General features: G+C 39.5%; 1 protein-coding gene across 2 annotated transcripts in view; it reads left to right on the top strand.

The window, feature by feature from the left end:
- MAST4 (microtubule associated serine/threonine kinase family member 4) overlaps positions 1-20,796 on the top strand; it is a 585,627-nt gene that overhangs the window by 310,022 nt on the left and 254,809 nt on the right. The window contains exons 2-3 of one of the 2 annotated variants that reach the window (XM_007457091.1): positions 5,153-5,184; positions 18,776-18,811. In XM_007457091.1, coding sequence (XP_007457153.1) covers positions 5,153-5,184; positions 18,776-18,811 — 68 coding nt within the window. The remainder of the gene's footprint in view (positions 1-5,152; positions 5,185-18,775; positions 18,812-20,796) is intronic. The other variant, XM_007457090.1, reaches the window with a different exon arrangement.

Below are 20,796 nucleotides of genomic sequence, written 5' to 3'. Positions count from 1 at the left end.
CCCCGGCAGTAATGGGACACTCACGGGGAGTGGGGACCTGCCAGAGTGCTGAGGGGAAGGTGCTGGGACAGTGGAGAGGTCCTTCCTGGAGGCTCAACTCCAGTTGAGCCTTAAGCAGCAGAGGTGTCCTAACGGGCCGTTCCCCAGATGTGGTCCTGTTCTCTGGGGGTTAATTTCCTAGTTCCCGCGCATTTTCTGACCTTGTCTGTACAACAGTCCCGTCACCTGTGTGAGAGCTGGTGTCTACCCAGTAGTATTTTTACTTGCTAGCCTCATTCAGTTTGTGTTGTTTGAAGAACCCAGGGTCTGCATAGTTCAGCACATCATTTAACAGGGTGCAGTGTGTAGCAGAATTCTCCCCACTTGTAGATTTTAAGTGGTCCTGTATATATACATATAGGTATATGTGCCACTTCTTTTTCTGTTCTCTCTTCTCCTGTCACTTCCAGCACACGGTTTTATGTACCATCTTATACAGTAATGTCTTCAAAGTCTATTTTCAGCCCCGACCTCTCTCCTGAACCCAGGTTCGTTTGTCCAACCGCCTGCTTGGAAATTTTTCTTTGGATTTCTTACAGACATCTTGGATGTGATGTATCCAGATAGAACCGTTCTTCCCTCAAACTCCCCCTGCACAGGCCAAGAACTTTTACTCTTTCTGGCTTTCTCTTCCATCTTCCACATCCAGTTCTTTTGTATATTCTGTAAAAACATATCTCAAACCTGACTGCTTCCCACCATCTTCACTGATGGTCCTAGTCACAAGCTTCTCTCACTTAGATTATTTCTATAAACTTCTAAAATACTGGGTTAAATATGGCCTTAAAATAAGCTTAGAATATTTCAATATTTATTCGTACATTCCATGCCCTAGCCTACACACACACACACACACACACACACACACACACACACACACACACACGTCTTTCTTTCTCCTTAGCTCTCTCTTTCTTTTTAGAGAACTTTAAAAAAAAATTGAAATCATTTTAGATTTATAGAAAAGTTGAAGACAGTTGAATCTCTGCATACCCTTCCACCAATTTCCCCTAATGTTAACATCTTATGTAACCTTAATACATTTGTCAAAATTATGAAATTGACATTAGTACATTTACTATTACCTAGACACTTTATTTGGATATCACCAGGTTTTCCACTACTGTCCTTTTTATGGTTCAGAATCCAATCTATGATCCTACATTGCATTTCGTCATCGTTCTCCAGAGTCTTCTCTGACCTGTGACAGCTTCTCAGCTGTTCCTTGGTTTTCACAACCCTGACAGTTTTAAAGATGTTCTGTAGAATGACCCTCAGTTTGGTTTTCCTCGGTACTTTTTCCAGGATGAGACTGGAGTTAAGGATTTTTAGGGAGAATGCCACAGAGGTGAAGTCTCTTCTCATGACATCGTATCAGGGGCACATGGTATCTATGATTATTGTTGGTATCATTAACGTTGGTTGGTTCAGACGGTGTCTGCCAGGTTTCTCCACTGAAAAGTTGCTACTTTTCCTTTTCCCTCCTCTTTGGAAGGGAGTCACTAAGTCCAGCCCACTCTCCAGAGGAAGAGAATTAAGCCCCACCTCTTGAAGGAGGGGATATTTTATTTGTAATATAATATTTGTAATATGATATAAAATCTCCTTTCTCTTTTAAATCATAAAGTGGCCTATCAGTTAAAAAGAATAGTTCAGGGCTTCCCAGGTGGCGCAGTGGTTGAGAGTCCGCCTGCCGATGCAGGGGGGACGGGTTCGTGCCCCGGTCCGGGAGGATCCCACGTGCCGCGGAGCGGCTGGGCCCGTGAGCCAAAAAAAAAAAAAAAAAAAAAAGAATAGTTCAAAGATTTCTTAAATACATGTGGCATGTGTTGCCATGTTGTTTTATTTGTGTATGTATAACTATTAAATACAGATTAAATAGTATATATTTTTTTAATTGCCATTGTGGAAATTGCTTGTACATATTAAACGTTGCAGCAATTTCTCAATTGCCTTTATGAACGAGACAAGACAAGTTATCTTCTTTTGAGGCCAAGGCTGGCCGAGGAAAGGGGCAGGATCATTTGTTATGCTTTCTTTTCTTCCCAGACTCACAGAAATTCTCTTTCAGTACTTGAGGAATCTGTGTGTTCTCAGTCTTATCAAGAGATCACAAGAAGGTGAACAGAGTTCTTAGATTAACTTTGTCTTTATTTTCAAATGCACGTATTTACTAGTCAACATTTTTAGAAAGGGGGGCAAAGGAGATCATACTATCAAGCAAGTAATGATACACAGCAATTCTAAAAAATATTAGATGTCACTGAAAAAATCAATATCAATGAAAATAATTTTAAAATTTTAATATTCTTAAATACACTCATGCATTTCTTTAAACTGTGATGATTAATAATCACATATTTTTTAGTTCAGATGGATGCTTCTTGCCCTTTTTTCTCTCTCTGCCCCCTTCCCTTCTCTATTCTTAATCTGATGCTAATTTTTTACACATGTTCCAAATATACTAAGCACAAGCTTTGGTTTATGACCGGAACCAATACCACATGTCTTATCTAATTATGTAAGTATGGTTTAGTGACATTAAGAGAATAAGGACACACACGCACAGTACCACTAGGATTGGGGCAGTAAGTGCCTTGATATTGCTCATTTGCGTCCAGCCCGTGCAGTTTGATCAGTGGATGGTCCCTCCGCACGCAGCAGGACAGCAGCCCCTCCTGGGTCTGTCTGCAATCGCTTAGCCCTCTTGGTGTTTGCAGGCTTTTGCAGCCACTGTTCACAAGGTCTTGGCCACAGCACATTCATTGCTCTCACTTTATTACCATCGCATCTGATTCCAATTTGCTAGCAAATTGAGTTTCCAGTTCCAAGCCTGACATTCAAGCCGTCAGGTGGATTAGCTCCTCAGCCTGGTTAGCACAGACCCTGCAGGTCATTGACAGTGGTCTATTAAATGTCCTGGAACCTCGGCCGCCATCCTGGGGAGCAGCAGTGCGGGGTTACCCACTGTGACCTTTCTTCTTGTTTAGAACTCATAATTCTAGACCTGTTGGAAGGGCTTTCTGATTAAAAACAGAGTCGGTTTTCATCCCTTATCTTGCCGTTTCAGCAGTTTCTTCTCATAGCAAAGCAGCCAGTTTACAGTCGGGTCATTTGGTGGAATATGATTGATTGAACTATTTGGGGATCATTTATTTGGCCCTTCTCCTCTCATATCTTCTGAGCGATCTGTTTGCGTACAGAACTGAAACAACATCTGACTTATTTTTTTCTGTTTTTAATGATAGCACCTCAGGTACGCCTCCTTTTCTTTTAATACTGCTGTCAGATGAATTTACAAACAGCAGTATTTACTTATTTAATTGAGCTCTAGGCCTTTTGCTATGTAGTGGGTCTCAGTAATTTCTTTTTTTTTTTTATTGAAGTTTATTTGATTTATAATGGTGTGTTAGTTTTAGGTGTACAGCACAGTGATTCAGTTATATATATGTATTCCTTTTCAGATCAGTAATTTCTTTTTAAAAGAAACCCTCTGGTGAATGATTACTTCTAGGCAGTTCTCCTTTTTTCTTTTTTTAACCTGAATACAAACAGATTTCTCAGTGCTTGTCATAACGTAAGACACCCATAGAGACAATTACTCATTGGTGTTCTATTTACATTTCAGTTCCCAAGGAAAACTGTCTTGGTCAAAGACTTTACTCTTCTCATTAGAGGCTTTAGTAAATAAAGGTATATTTATGTTTCAGAATCAGGGAGCCAACTTCAGCAAACGCTATAATTTCTTGGGGCTAATGAAGGATTAAAGAAAAACTCGAAACAAAACAAAACAAAAGCATTTCACCACTGAACCCTGCAGTCCGTGAAAAGAAAATGGTTAGCTATTGGGAGAAGGAAGAAAATACTCTGCCCCTAGAATTGTTTTTTTTTTTTTTTCTTGCAATTAAACAGTGATCTGATTATTATAACTCTGTATCAAAATATATTTTCCAGTTAATAAGTGAGTAAAGTAATAACTTTTGATAAGTTCTGTTTAAGGCAGGATCCTCCTCTGGGCTGCTGCTCTTAAGTCCATTTTTTGTAAGCTGTGATGGAGCAAATTGCATGGTTTAGAAGATGTGAGGCCACAGGCCATGACAAACATTTAAGGATCCAATAAAAATAGGGAACAGGAAAGGTGAGTTTGAAGCTGAAGGGGAAGCACCTTTCAAAAAATGATGCTTGAGCTCCTGGCAGGCAAAAAAATAAATGATAATTATGGGAAGGAAAGCCCAAATTTAGTCAAGGCTTTCAAATTTTGAGTTAAAATAGCCAGGTGACTCATTACTTCCTATTCTTTAATTATTGTCATCAAGTAATCATTCTCGAGTGCCCAGGCTTCTGAAAGCTCCATTAGTGGGTGGAGGTATTTCTGTATCCCTTTTTGTTTGTTTGTTTGCTGGGTTATTTTGTTTTATTTTCCCATAGACTCTCTCTAGAAAGGTAGATAATGATCTTAATTTGAGATAAGTGTGAGAGCATCCTTTGAAACTATAAAGCACTATATTAATTGTTGTTGCTGTCTGGTTACCTTTTTAGAAGTTCGTTATCCTACTTTTAAATATCCTTAATCATAAGTCACATTTGTTTTAAGAAATAATACCAGAAGGAAAACTTTTGCTCTATTTCTTTTTTAAATTATAATCTTTGGTAGACATAATGTTTTGCATGAGTTTATTTCTGTTGGAGGCAAATAGTCTGATTTCACTACCCTTTTCATTTCACCTTTCACTTAGTTATAATTCTGCAAAATTTCTCCTCCTCCTTCTGTTTCCTTTTTGGATAAGTTCTTTGGTTGCTCAGATTTCCCTTACCCTCAATTATAGGGTCACGTAGCTCAACTCAGTATTTGACTGTCATTGCTTTGGGAGGATTGATGTCTTTTCTGCTCTGGAATTTAGGTAAACAGGGTTTGTACCGTTAAATACAGTGTATAAAGGGAACAGTGTCAGAAGGGATCCGGCATAAAATAATTACACTAAAATCTTTTCAGTATAGAAAATGCCAAATCAAGCATAGTAAGGATGATACATTTTATGTTACCTGTTCGGTGTCCTAGTAGTCTAAGGCTAATGTAGCATCTCATATACATGTTTCGTTTTTTCTTTTGCAGAAGGAGCTGAGTCTCCCCAGAAGAGGAAGTCTGTAAGTAGAATAATTTCTTTATTGATTCATTTGTATTCTGGGATACGGTTTGTAATGTCATTATTCTCTGACTTGTTAGATTTTCAATGGCAATCAGAAGATTAATGATAATCAACTGAATTAAGAAAACACAAAGCTTTGCATTTATTTAGAAATGTCAAATGTTAATGATTTCAAGATAAGTTGAAGAAAGTTTCCAGGGTTCCTTATGGGCATTGTAAGCCATTGTAAGCCATGCATATTTATTCCTGGGATAATCTTTTTTTTTTTTTAATTTTACTTTATTTAGTTATTTATTTTTATACAGCAGGTTATTCCTGGGAGAATCTTAAATTTAAAAATTCTATTATGTAATCAAGCAGAAACATTATTTGGTCTGCAGATAGTTTAAAATGATCTGACTAAAGAATTAGTGCTTATCTACATGATCTGGAATTCTATGATCTTTATACTCTGAATTTTACACAGAGTAAATGATATACTTTTGCCTTTGAATTGATGAAGACTTTGCATCAGCTAAACTTTCTATTAGATCTAGACCTTACTGCACTGATTCGTGTAATGCTCTTATATTAAAATAGCAAATTTGTGAACATTGACTTGATTTCTTTATAGTATGTTTCCACCTTTTATTTTTAAGGCTGATAATATATTTGCATAAATCATAGTTTTCTGCATCAGCAAATTGCAGAATGAAGTTAATTGCCTTTAATATTCTACTAAGGTAGATTTACTATCAACTAGTACTGTGTAAGGGCTGGTCTAGAAATATTTGGATTTGGTATCTGATTTATGCTGAACTTAGTGGATGGGGCAATGTCCTTTTTAAAAAAATAAGTCTAATATTTAAGATAAATTCATGCAAATCTCAACTTGGAGGATTAGAAACGTATGTGGTGACTGTTGTAAGAATTCATTCTTTTGACTCAATTTTGGGAAATTTCAGTCTTTGCGCCTAGGAACCAAAACTTTGTGAACCATGCATATTTTATTGCTCTCCATTTTGGTCTGTACTTTTTTAGTTGTCAGGAGAACACTGGATCATTATTCTTGGAGAATGTGCCTAAATAAATTTTCACTCGCTCCCAGCTTACATCTCTGGACACTACAGGTTAATGGCCTAATAGTTTAGCATAGGAAATGTCCTTAGAATCAAAAACTTCCATTCTCCTGCATTATGATTAGGACTCTTTTGCCTAGACTTTAAAAGTTTAAACTTTTTGATATTTCCCAACATGATGAGAAATCAGAAACAAGAAACACAGAAATATCTACATAAAATATCTTTGTAGACAGAAATCTCTTTTCCTTCATAATTTTGTATGCTTAAAGCATCTTAGGCTTGTTTTGTACACGTTATTTAAAAACTTTAGAGCTTCCTTTTAGCCTTTATAATAAATGGTGCTTTTTTTTTTCCTGTTTAAGTTAGTATGTTTCCTGCAAATTATTATTACAATAGTGTTAGTTAGCAAAGTAGATTCCTTATACCTAATGAAGGGCCATATCTCCTTTTGCACTTGTGTAAGTCTCAATTCTGTTCATGTTAGCTGATAGCCATGAGTTGATGGGGGAACTACACGATAAGGAAAATATTTAAATTTCTCTGTTGGAGAGCATGGACTCTTTAATAAAGAAAAAAACAAACAAAAAAAACTGATGGCATCAGTTTGTTTGGAGTACATGCTTTGAATACTTAGTAAGATAGAATTATATTTAAGCCAATTAAAATCCCCTCCTAATAAAAACCAGTTGCTCTATCAATCAGATGATGGGACTAAAAGTCATATATATATGTCAACATAAATCTACCTTTTTAAGTGAATTTTGGAAAACTGAATAATTGCAAGTAAAGCACGCAAGAAATAAACATGCTATTTTTAAATTTTCTATTAAATACAAATATTCCCCGAAGAATTAATGACTTATGACATAGATGTTCTGGGATGTAATGCCACTCTGAGTTTTCAGTGACCACCACACAGGATGCCAGTCATTACTCTCCTCATGCAAGGTTCTTTTACGACTTTGAGAAAAAGAAAATACTTATAAGATAAATGCTCAAGTGATTTTAATACAAATCTGATAAAGAAGAGCACAGGTGTGTTTTTATTAGGTACGGGTGCTAGCCCGCATCATGGTACCTGATCATTAAACGTGTTAACACTTCCTCTGTTTATTTACTGCATAAATGCTTTCAAGTCTTTTATTACCTTCTCCCAGAAAGATTGAGGATTTGATCCTGCTCTTCTGTTGAGTTGTCTTTCCATGTCCACAGCAAGCAACTGTGCAATGTGATGTATTCCTCATTGTCTACGGTACCCGGCAATGCGACTGAACTTGTCAGAGGGGGTGTACCTTCAGAAAAGCTGTGCTCTTGGAAGAAGGCACCTGATTTTGTTACATCTGCCACTTTTAATGTGTATGCCTTGAAGGATAATAGTTTTAAAATGCACTTTCATCATTCAGACACATAGATTTATCAGATTTTTTAAAAATTTTAGTATTGTCTTTAAAAGATTTTAAGTAAGCTTATAGACAATGTTTGTCTGGAATCATGTGATAAAAACATATTTGTTGTATAAAGCATGTATATATTATATAACAGTTAAAGCTTTTACAAATAAAAGAACACAGAAAATAGGCTTTTCTTTTTATTACTAATTGAAAAGGATAAAAAAGCAACCTATATTCTTTCTAGAAAAAAAGGAATCCAGATCCCCACTAATTTGTAATCTACGATCATTTTTCTCAAGGACTAACTTGAAGTCTGTGTTTCACAGGTGTTTTGAAAGGTTGCAAAGACAATGATGTGACTTTTCCTTTTTTAATGGTGCAAAGGTCAGCCGACAAGAGAGATCAAGGGAACTTCTTTCTAGACCTGATGTTACTAAAAAACCAAGTGACCTCCCGATCAGTTTTCCAGAGGCTCTTCCAGCCCTTTACCAACCTCAAGGTCCCAAATCCCGTTTCTGCTCTAGCTCCCTGTATGGGTGGATTTTAGCTAGCTGTCTTCTCCTTACAAAGAGTAGCCATTTTCCCAGATTCTTCTAGCATGTTCTTGTCTTTCTCCTTGGAACAAAAGTTGCCATAGTCTCTGCTCCCTTTCCTCTCAGCTACCTGTCAAAATCTGTATATCCTTTGAATAAATCATGATACAGTCATACAGTGAAATACTGTACGGCGGGTAGGATGATTGAACTAAAGAAGATGCGTCAACAAGTATAATTATAAAAAGCAAACAATGCTGAGCAAAAGCTAAAAGCAAATTCCAGATACAAGATAACATTGATGTTGTAAAATTTCTAACAGCGAATCTAAACTGTCCATATTTATTAAAAAATTCCTAGTGTTGTGGGTCCCTTAACTAGTCTTTTGAACTTGGGTCCTAAAATGACATTTCAAAGTGGCAAAGCTCTCTGGGTGGTGTTTGTTTTCAGACAGGGAAAGTGGAAAAAGGGTAAAAGCCCAAGGTGTGAGCTAATGGATGGTTCAGAGCAAAACCAAGGTCCCCTTTAATTTTAAAGGACCCCCTCATGTTTTGTTAATTGCTCAAATAAACAGCTCTCTAGTACAGAGGGAGCTTCTTTTCTTCTCAGAATTCCCTGGAGAGAGGGGCAGGAAATTGGCTGGGCCAGCTACCTTGCCTCCTCCAATGCTGATTTTTAATGATCTTTAAGACCCCCCCCAAGCCCCCTGCACAGAGAAAGAAACTGCACTGTCTCTTCTTAGCAATTAAATTCTCCTTGCTACCCAAAATTAAAATAGCCTTTCTTCTACGTCTTTTAATTGTGAGCATGAGTGCATTGTTTCATGGAGCCCTGTAGTTCAGGGATCCTTAGGACTATCTGCAGTTATCACTTTATTTTAGTAGAACAGTGACTGACACTTGGTCAGTTAGTTTCTTGGCTTTACGTTGTTTGGCCACACACATCTAGCAGCAGAAACCCAAAGCAGAAAGCAGCTCCTCCTGTGCACAGAAGGCCTGGAGAAGTATGTTTCTGCATGCTGAGGAGTTTCTGGGAGTATTGAAAGTATTAAAAGTAATTTAGGGGGCTTCCCTGGTGGTGCAGTGGTTGAGAGTCCGCCATGCCGATGCAGGGGACACGGGTTCGTGCCCCGGTCCGGGAAGATCCCACGTGCCGCGGAGCGGCTGGGCCCGTGAGCCGTGGCTCCTGGGCCTGTGCGTCTGGAGCCTGTGCTCCGCAACGGGAGAGGCCACAACAGTGAGAGACCCGCGTACCGCAAAAAAAAAAAAAAAAAAAGTAATTTAGGGGTCTTCTCGGTTTAATTTCAGTTTCTCAACCTAGCAGCAATACTAGTGTTTAGCAACTATTTGTCTCCATAGAGTTTTGTCCCTTCTCCATTCCCTTTTTCCTTTTATCATTTTTCTGAGATGGTTGGGGTCCAGTAGGGCTGGCCACAGACTAAGTAGGGTGAGGTGCTGCTGGCGTACAGTGGTTTCAGGTCTGCTAGGAGGTCCATATTCCTCTCCACAAAGAAAACAGGCATCTTAAAACACACTTACCACAGTGCCAGACATCCATTCAGTTGGATCTGAAAGAACTGAAATTCATTCAGTTGGATATTAAAGGTCTTTTCTCCTCGGGGTCTCATTGAAATGTATATACCTTTGGGCACGGTGTCCCTGAGCTGCATTTAGCACAGCAGAACACGAGTCATTAATGGGATGCTTCTGGTGGTCTGGCGACAGACAAGGAGAGCTGTTGTCAAGAACCATTTTGCCACATGGATAAGTTAACAAGTATATGAAAAAGGTGATAAACTTGTCTCACGTCTTTCCCATATTGTCTCTCTTGGGCAGGAGCAGGAAAGGGTGTTTGGGTGGGATGGAAGAATGGAGTGAGCCACAGAGGGAGAGAGTGTTGTCACAGTGCTTAGGATGACAGAGGCAGAGGACCCCGAGGGTTACTGGAAGCTTCTGGGTGGAGCGGGGCCTGCTGGACTCAGAAGACAGTTTGTCTCACTGTAATTAGATTGAACTGGGTGCACTGGATTAGGATATTTCTTAGGTTGAAATTCCTCATTTTGAGACAAGATAGGAAGTGACCTTCTGTGTAATTGGAGAGGCTCATGTGGATGTCATTGGCATCTGTAGGTGTGTGTATTTTTCAAAAAGAAGATGTATGTTCAGGCCAGTTGTATTTCAGCCAGAACATGCTGCCTTGATGGGCTGTTTAGAAAAGCAATTTGAGTAAAATGAGGTTATTTCTAGAATGCAAGGAGAGGGAATCACCTTGGTTTTACAACGGAGTCAAATTCGATTTACGAGATTTTCAGTAAGGTGCAGGTAACATTTTCTGAAAGAGAGGGAAAGGGCTTAATTCAAGCAAAATAAAGGGCATGTAAACTGTATTTGGATAAGTTTTAAAATAAATTTAGTTTTCTTCTTAGTACATTCTTCCCTCCTACCCCTACAAATATTGAAACAACAAGAATTCAAAATGCCTGTCGTGGAAGCCAAATGGAAGTCCAGTGTCATTTTGAATGTTAGAAACCCAGAAACAAAATGAAGAAAAAATTGAGTGTTGCATCTGAATTAGCATTTAAAGTGGCACGTTTATATAAAAACAGAATGGTGTAATATATCCTGAGAGTAAAGAGAGGATTTCAGACTGTGAAAGAATGTCAATTGCATTTATATATTCATCGAATAGCCAGTTTGGTATTTGGTATGTATTTGCAGCATCCTGTATCACGCCTGCATTCATCTTCTGTGAGGGGGCTGGGGAAGGAGACCTGGGAGATAGAAACAATGTAGGGTTGCTCTTCTCACCTTTGAAAATTATTAGGAAGACCTTAGTTTTGCTCCGTGGGAGGGAGAGTCAGGTCACCTAGGGAGGTTTATCACAATACGTGTGTGTGTGTGTGTGTGTGTGTGTGCGTGTGCGCGCGTGCGTGCGTGTGTGCATGCATTTCCAAACACACTTGGGAGTACAAATCAGAATCTGCACGTATGTGCGTTGGGGGCAGAGGCAGGGGGAGCACCGAGGCTTGTGGACTTTCAGCCCATTCTCAGGGTGAATCTAAAATGCCACCCCTAGATGAGAACTGCTGTTCTTAGGAGAGCTTCAGGGTGTGTGTAATGGCAAAGTGGGCTTCTGGATGTCCAAAGGCATGAGGGTAAATTCTCTATTTCATATTTCTTAGACTGACTTTTTAGCAAGCTTGAGTCAGACAGGAATTTGGAGACTTTTTCAGTGAGCATCTTTTCAGCAAGTCTTGTGGGGGGTGGCCCACTGCAGCAGGTGGGTGCCTGCACTTTCTCACTAAAAGCCACCTTCTCAGGTCTGTTATTCAGTAGGCATTTCAGAGCCACACTGCCTGTGTTCAATCCTACCTCTGCTAAACCAGCCTGTGACCTTCAGAAGGTTATTTAACCTCTATGTGTCTCTGTTTCCTCATCCATAAAAGTATGTATGCAGGGCTTCCCTGGTGGCACAGTGGTTGAGAGTCCGCCTGCCGATGCAGGGGACACGGGTTCATGCCCCGGTCCAGGAAGATCCCACATGCTGCAGAGCGGCTGGGCCCGTGAGCCATGGCCGCTGGGCCTGTGCGTCCGGAGCCTGTGCTCCGCAACGGGAGAGGCCACAACAGTGAGAGGCCTGCGTACTGGAAAAAAAAAAAAAAAAAGTATGCATGCTATTCTATCCTGGAATGTTTTGAGGATTAAATTAGTTAATATCTGTAAAATGTTTATAACCGTGCCTGGCATGCAGCAAGCTCTATGTAAGTATTTTATTAAATAAAACACAATGGGAATTAAGGCCCCCCTCCTACTTATTTTTGTCCGATAGTGTTAGTCAAAAGACTGCCAGTAGGCTGAGGAAGCTCCCTTAAAGCCACATTATTTGAGTAGCATTTTCTGGGGTGGGGGGACAACTTTGTTTACCAGCCCTTCCATCAGGGGAGAGGTGTCACATAGGGTGGCTGACCCCCGTATCCTTAGGTAGATCTTTCCTGTGTCCCTCCACAGTCAACACTGGTATCAGGAAGTTTCTAGGTGTGTGAGGGAGACAGACCCCACACATGTTCTATATCATGAAGCTGAGAGGGAACTCCCTGTGCTCAGTGGCCCCTCTTCTAGAATAATCCATCACTAGAAACCTGCCCATCCTTCTCAACATAGTATATAGGTTACTTCTCGAAACTGTGTTTTGAGACAGACAGGTATTGAGGAAAATGAAGGGGGATATTATAGATGTTCACTTAGAAAAGTTTAATCCTGGGATTTCAGAGCTGGAAGAAACCTTAACAGAAAACTAATTTTAAATACCTTTGTTTGGTAAGTGAAGAACCAACAACTCGGAGGACTTGAGATTTGCTTGTGCTCAGACTGTTTCTTCACTGTGAACTGTGGGTCCCACCCACCAGCGACTGGAAAGCAAACTTTCCTTCTTCAGGGCAATACATTTGAGTTAGAAAAAGATAATGAGCAAAGGGTGCGGTAGCGTTTTGTTCTATAAAGACATGAATTACAGCATCGACATCCACAGTATGGGTCATGTAAAGGGTAGACCTCACCGGGTACGCTTGACTTCACCCTGCTCGTCATGGTTTCTTTGAACATTTTGCAAAACATGGCCTCAAACTCTTCTTAAGAGTTTACACTTAAAACCGCAACCAGAGGGAAAACCTTTGTCACGTACCAGCACCACCAGGATACTGAGTTTACTCAGACTAGTAGTGAGACTAGTGACGGCTGCACGGGTGGGTATGGCAGTCCCCACTGTGGTAACTGGCAGTCCCCAAATGAGTCCATCGCCCAGTGAGACATGTGAGCAGGGCAGCTGAATTCTGTATTGTTCTCCTGACCCCGTTGTATAGTAAGTCGGGCTCTCTGAGGGGAACCGTCAAGGTGGGTGGTGGCTAGAAGATTTTGCTTATGTCTTGGTGTTCCTCCTTAGAATCTCTACTTTTTCCCCTGCCATTCTGACTTCTGAGAATTAGAATCCCCGCTCTTTGACTCTTTGTGGCAGCTGTCAAACGTAAGTGACTGGGGGAAAAATATCCTAGGGTTTCCTTCTCTGTTTTTCGGCAGTAGAGGCCTCAACGTCTAAGAATTCTGGCAGGTCGTTTCTTTCATCTGAATACACATGCCTTGTCTTTGAACATGTTGTTATATAAAGTCACCTCTTCTGGGATGAAGACGAGGATTAGGGCTTTTCCATGATTCTGTGTTGGAACGTAAGACATGCCCATAGAACATGCCAGCGCCCGTACACCTCTCTTCCCAGTGGCCTTCTGGACTCTGCTTCACCTCAGACATCACCCGGGTATCTTTTGACTCATAGCATAAGGAAATTGTATGCAGATAGTTCCGTAAATACAATTGCATGAGAAGAAAATGTTTTATTAAGTATATTCTATGGGGCTTCCCTGGTGGCGCAGTGGTTGAGAGTCCGCCTGCCGATGCAGGGGACACGGGTTCGTGCCCCGGTCCGGGAAGATCCCACGTGCCGCGGAGCGGCTGGGCCCGTGAGCCATGGCCGCTGAGCCTGCGCGTCCGGAGCCTGTGCTCCGCAACGGGAGAGGCCACAACAGTGAGAGGCCCGCATACCGCAAAAAAAATAAATAAATAAATAAATAAAAGTATATTCTATGGATTTTATTGGCATGTGGAAATGGGTACCTAGCATGGAAGGGTAAATTAAAAATTTCTTTTTAAGAATGAAAATTCTAATGATAATAAATTTAAATAGGCATAATATATCGAGAGGAAGAATTTTTAAATGCCCCTTTTCTAGAACTATAAAGTAATCTTTCAAGAAATATTTGCCTATTTTGTAGATGCTTAGGTGAAATTGTTCTTCCCTATTAGAAAATATTAATTTGGCCTAGGCGTTGTGCTTTTCATTGTGCAGGAAAAATGATTTCTAACTTTTGTCGTGTCTTAGAGATCAGTGAGATTAACCTCGTGGTGACATTAGCCCTGGTTGCTGAGCTCCTCCTAAACCCCGATTTTCCAATGCTGATTCTACTGTTATTGGTGGTGGAGGTGTGTGCTTTTACTTAGGAAGGTCGGCTTTGAGGCAGAGGTTGTCTTTTGGATTTATTTGTATTTTTCAAAAACCGAGGAGGGCATTTTCTTGGAGAAGTTGGCACCCTCTGACATCCCCGTGTCACTGCTGTGGAACAAATGATGTTTACTGCAGGGGCAGTGGGGGACGTCCCCCTGGGCTGGCAGTGGGTCCAAGTGAGGGAGTGGTCTGCTTTCCCGGGCTTCCCTTGGCCTCTCGGCTGAGAGGATTTGCTCTGCATGGGGCGTATGAGTGAGTTCACCAGGGGTTTGGTATTTCAGGGTGTAAAGCATAGTGTTTAGTATCTTAACAAATCAAGAATCAATTACCTGGGAGAATAAGCAGAAGGTTTTTCAATGTCTATGATAAATTAGTTTAAACTCTAAAAGCAGTCCTTGTGGATTAAGGAAGCCCTTGGAAGCCGTGGAGTATATTTTTAAAATGCACTTGACATCATACACTGAAATGAAATTAATAGATCAGTACATGGTTTCATGTCTTAGGGGAACAACGGTGGCTTTTTTTAGCTGGGATTCTAAGGTATTACCAATTTGTATGTAAATGCAGTTGATTCTGGTAGAATCATGGGGAAAAATAGTGTCATCAAACATCTGTTAAAAAGCATGTTACTTAATTATTATCTTTGAGAATTCAGGCCACTTGGCTCTGTTCTAATTTTTTTTTTTTTTTTTTGCTGGAAGATGTTGGTTGGACACATCCTTAAGACCACAGCAGAGGGTGGTGATGGTGGTGAATGTATGGGGAGATACTTAAAAGGAGAATTAAAGCAAACATAGTTGAGATTGGTATTTCTCAAGGCTCTGTGTAGTCTCTTCCCACCCATGGACCTTTTATCTACTGTTTAACATCACCTAGGCTGTATTATGTTAAGTACCCAGGAATTGTGAATTCTATTTGTATTAAACCACAAAAGAAATTAAAACAACAAAACCACTTCCTCTTATGAAATCCCATGTATAGCATGAACCAATTTAGGGTGTCCCAACAGCAGCATAACCCTACATGGTCCAACAGTTAATGTTTTCCCCAACAGCTAACAGTGCTCGTCTCTCCCCTTAAAAAAAAAAAAAACCTTGATTGACCTATAATTGGCATACCATAAATTGCACTTAAAATACACAATTTCATAAATTGACATATATATATATTCACACCTGTGAAACAGACTCCATAGCGAAGGTACTGAACTATCCATCTCCTCCAGAAGTTTCCTCTTACTGATTTGTATGTAATTGCTACCTCCTCCCAGCCCTCACATGCCCAATCAGACAGTAACTAATATTTTCCAACCCTAAAGATTAGTTTGCATCTCCTAAAATTTTAAATAAATGGAACAATACCGTTCGTACCCCTTTTTGTCTGGTTTATTTCACTTGGCATAATTATTTTGAGATTCAGCTCTATTATAGCGTATGTTAATAGTTCCTTACTTTCATTTCTAAGTAATATCCTATTGATGGATACACCATAGTTTGATTATCCATCCACTTAGTGATGAACATTTTGGTTGCTTATAGTTTGGGGCCATTATAAATAAAGTTGTTATACATGACTGGTAAGTTTTCTCCCAGCTTGTGGCTTGTGTTTTCAATCTCTTTACAGCATCTATTAAAGAGCAAAAGTTTTTAGTTTTGATGAAGTATAAATAATCAATTTGTTCTGTAAGTGCTCATGGTTTTGGTGTTGCATCTAAGCCATCTTTGCCTGACTCAGGGTCACAAAAGTTTTCTCCTTTTTCTTTCCATAAGATTTTTAATTTTAGATTTTTACATCTATGATCTATTTTGAGTTAATTTTGTATATGGGTAAAATATGGATTGAAGTTTACGTTCTTGCATACAGGTATCTAATTGTTCCAGCACCGTTTGTTGAACAGACTGTCCTTTCTCTGCTGAATCTCTTTGTAGTTTTGATGAAAATTGGTTGTCCATATATGGGTGTCTATCTGCAGACTTTCTATTCTGGATCATGGCCTGTTTGTTTTATATCAGTACCCCACTGATTTGGTTATTGTAGCTTTATAATAAGTTCAGATATCAGATAGTGTTAATCTTCCAACTTTGTTCTTTTTTTTTTTTTTCAAAATTGTTTGGACTATTCTCGGTTCTTTAATTTTGGAATCAGTTTGTCAATTTCCATCCAAAAAAGCCTGTCGAGATTTTTATTGGAATTGCATTAAATCTGTCAATCAATTTGAGAAGCTATGAAGAATTTTCCAGTGGTTATAACCTATCTTTAGTCTTAGGGATGAATTAGGGAGAATAATGTGTGAGTTGATACAATGTGGAGAGACTGGGGTGGAATTGTCCCCCGCGATATACTGATGGAGGAGGTGGCTGACCCAGCCGGGATAGGCTGAATTGAGGAATGAGTGACCACAAATAAGCAAATATCCCCTCAGAGAAGCTCAAAGAAATGGTTGGGTGGGTGCTTCAGGGAGCAGGTCAGGTAATGATGTCAAGCTGAAGTCAGAGGGGACTATAGCTACATTTCTTCCGGAAAGAAGACCTGCAGTGGAGAGCTCGGGCTCAGCGTAAGCGGGGATTAGAGGAGGAAGAGCATGGCCAGACAAGGTTCATGTATTCATGTCTAGTCGAGGAGAAGGCCATAATGCCTGGAAAGATTGTGATGCAGGGGACACTTGCGGGGTAGGGGGAGCGGGGGGAGGCCATCATGTGGTAAAACAGTGAAGGTCAGTTCTACATTAGAACTAATTATTGGTCTAGAACAGTGGTTCTCAACCAGAGGTGATTTTGTCCCCTAAGGAGACATTTGACAGTGTCTAGAGACATTTTTGATTGTCACAACTACTTGGGTGGGGGGTGGGATTTCTCCTATCATTTAGTGGGTAGAGAGAGGCCAGGGATGCTGCTAGCCATCCTACAGTGTACAGGAAACCACACAGCACCACCCCCAACAAAGACTTATCTACCCAATATGGGAAGAGTGCCAAAGGTGGGACACACTGGTCTAGAAAGGGAGGGTCAGCAAAGAGGGTGGAATGAGAGTGGAGCTAATTGAGTGCTCTGACACCTTATGTCTGTATTGTCTTAAGGAGAAATACTCTGAGTTGTAACCATGCAAAGTTACCCTGCATGATCAGGAATTCGTCTTTGGAAATCTTCTCTGGGCATGTTTTCAGAAGCTGCCTAAAGGTGTTATCAAGTAAGGCTAGTTTAACAAAAGCATGCCTTGACTGCAAATGAAGAAATATTGAACATTTGAGTTATTTCGCTTAAGAAGGAAGTATTTGTTTAGTCCATAGATGAGTTTATCAACTGGAATACATTTGATTGCAAGTAATAGAAAACCTAACTCAAAGTGGCTGAAAAAAATAAAGGAAATTTACCAGCTAATGTAACTAAGAAGTCCATGCTTCTTGCAAGGGTTGATTCAGAGGTTCAGTGTTGACACAAGGACCCAGTCTCTCCCTCATCCCAGGGCAGGCTTCCTTCCTAGCTCATAGATGGCTGCCAGCAGTTTTCATGGTTACTGTGACTACTAGAAAATTTAAAATTGCGTGACTCCAAATTGTATTTCTGGTGGACAGAACTGGCTTAGACCATTCAGGAATTTCTGGGAATGGGGTGGAGTCAACCCCACCCAAACCACATGGCTGATACACATATGAGAGAGAGACAGAATGGATATTGGGCAAGCCATCAAAAATGAACACTGCAGCGGGGGGCTTCCCTGGTGGTGCAGTGGTTGAGAGTCCGCCTGCCGATGCAGGGAACACGGGTTCGTGCCCCGGTCCAGGAAGATCCCGCATGCCACGGAGCGGCTGGGCCCGTGAGCCATGGCCGCTGAGCCTGCGCTTCCGGAGCCTGTGCTGCGCAACGGGAGAGGCCACAACAGTGAGAGGCCCGCGTACCGCAAAAAAAAAAAAAAAAAAAAAAAAAAAAAAAAAAAGAACACTGCAGTGACTGGCATAAGCAAAGAAGGGAATATTTATTTAATGGCTACTCTTTTACTACAGATGAATGTCTGGAAGTACTTCTGCCCTACTACCACTAATAAAAGCTAATATTTTTTTCTTAAATGTATTCTGAAAGTTGTAAAATTAATATAGTGTTCATAGTAACTAGTGAAACAGCACAGAGAGACACTAGGAGGAAGTAAATAATCCCCATCCCTTCCATTCGCTGTTCCCACTCCCAATCCTGGGTGGCCATTGTTAGCCTGGTCTGTGTTCTTCCACTCCTTACTCCATGTACATGTGAGTGTCTGCACGTCCATTGTTTTCTTGTGGTGGTTGTTGCCGTTCTCATAATGGAAGTATAGCTCTTCGATTTGCTTTTCTCACCGTATCAGCCTTCCAAGTCGCTATGTACAGATTTATCTCATTCTTTTTAATAATACATAATATTCTATATTATAGATAGTCCACATTTCATGTAAACATTTCCTCATTAATGGGCAGTCATGTTATTCCCAGTCCCCCCTCTTCCTCTGCCCCACAACAAACAATGCTGCAGTAAACATCTTTGTACCTATGTCCTTACATACTGGTCCTTTTTTTTTCCCTATAGGATAGATTCCCAGAAGTGGAATTGCTTGGTCAAACGGTATGTGTATTTTTAATTTTAATATATATTTCTAGATTCTTTTCCCCAAAGGAAGAGCACATCACGTTTGCACATAAGAATGCCCATTTCCTGCATTCTCACCAGCATTGGATGCCACTGTTTATTTTAATTCTTGCCAATCTTATTATCTCTGATCATTAATTTACATTTTCTTCACTGACTGCCTCTGATGTTAAATATATTTTCATATGTTTATTGTTCATTTGAATTGCCCTTTTCTTCATTTCCTATTTATTTTCACTGCCCATTTTTCTACTTGGTGGTGTTTTCCCGTCACAATTTCTGGGAGGTATTTATTGTGTTTTTTTGTTACATATGTGCAAATATAGCTTTATTGTTCTTTATAGTTCTTGTCTCTGTGTATGATGTCTTTTACCAAAAGAAAATCCTTACTTATTATTATGTTTTGTAATTATTTATGTCTGTCTTTTTCTTCATTGCTTCTGTTATCTGTTTTGCTTAGGATGGTATTGTCCATCCCGTGGTCATACAAGTTCTTGTAAATATTCTTCCCCATTTTTAAAAGCATTGAGATCTTACTCCAGTTTTAAGTTTTGTACATGATATGAGGTAGGATTCTATCTTCCTTTCTTTTTTCTCCCCCTAGATAACCAGTTACTTAAGTCCACGTTACTATGAGAAACTTTATTTTTCATGGGATTGAAATGTTACCCTTGTCACATATAAAGATGCCATATACATTTGTATCTATTTTTGGCCTCTCTGTTCTGATCTCTGTCTATTTCTGTGCCAACACCATTTTGTTCTGAATGCAGTGGCTTTCTTGTAATGTCTGGTAAGTTCTCCCTCACTGGTCTGCTTTTCACACTTTTCATAGGTGTTTTTAGCCATTTATTTTTTGTTTCATATTGATCTGGTTAACTTAAATTTTAAAAGTTAAAGATGCGGAGTTTTATCTTAAATATTTTGAATATAATATATAATAATACATGTAAATAAAGCCAAAAAATTATTTCTCAGTTTGGGGATCTCTTTACTTGATGTTACTAATTGGAAAATATTTATTGATTACCTAAAGGTTTTTCTATGAATTTTAATTCTTTAAATGTGACTTTACTTTGTGATAATTGTACAGTTACCCTAAGATGTGAAAATGGGGATGCAGGCGTGACATATTTCAGTCTGTCTAAAAATTAGATTGTAATAAAGCTAAAGTGAGCTTATAAATAATTTGTATTTCTGCTCATGTAACGAACTATAAAGTATACCCATACCTGGATTGGTTGAGGGGTGTGTAAATATGGTAATGTGAACAAAGAACTGTAACTGAAGTGCATAATAAACTATGTGTTTTGCAATCTTTTATGATTTGGTTTTTCTAAAATTTAAATGTTGACTTAAGAAATTGTCACATTTGGAATTTGAGGTAAAGTTGTCTAATACTTTAGGTTTTTGACAATTCTTAACATTAAGTTTATATTAATGTGATATGAACTTAATTGTTTTCCCTAACATTCTTAATAGCTTTTTTGGAAACTTTAGTTATAGTATTAAGGTAATAAATACGTTTACATTTCTCTAAAGGCATTTGAAATATTGGAGCTAAACTCTAAAACTGTTTGTGATTAAAAATAATGGTAGTACTGTCTCACAAATGAACACATATGCATTTACACGTGAGGTCTGTATTTTGCTTATGAAAGTAAAGGGACACCCCCATGTAGGTTCTACCCATGTTTACTTGGTTAATTAGGGGAAAAAGCCATTAATTTGTTCTATAGCCAAAAAGGAAATGGTGAAATAATATATTGTGATTATTCTTGAGTGATATACTTGAAAAATATAATTATGTTTTTAAAAATGAGTCAATCATGTTTTATCAAAGGTTGACACATGGGGCTTCCCTGGTGGCGCAGTGGTTGCGCGTCCGCCTGCCGATGCAGGGGACACGGGTTCATGCCCCTGTCTGGGAGGATCCCACATGACGCGGACCGGCTGGGGCC

Source organism: Lipotes vexillifer, unplaced genomic scaffold, assembly GCF_000442215.2.
Source record: "Lipotes vexillifer unplaced genomic scaffold, Lipotes_vexillifer_v1.1 scaffold241, whole genome shotgun sequence".
NCBI lineage: Eukaryota > Metazoa > Chordata > Mammalia > Artiodactyla > Lipotidae > Lipotes > Lipotes vexillifer.
Note: the sequence above shows the minus strand (reverse complement) of the source record. Positions and strands in the feature narration are given on the sequence as shown.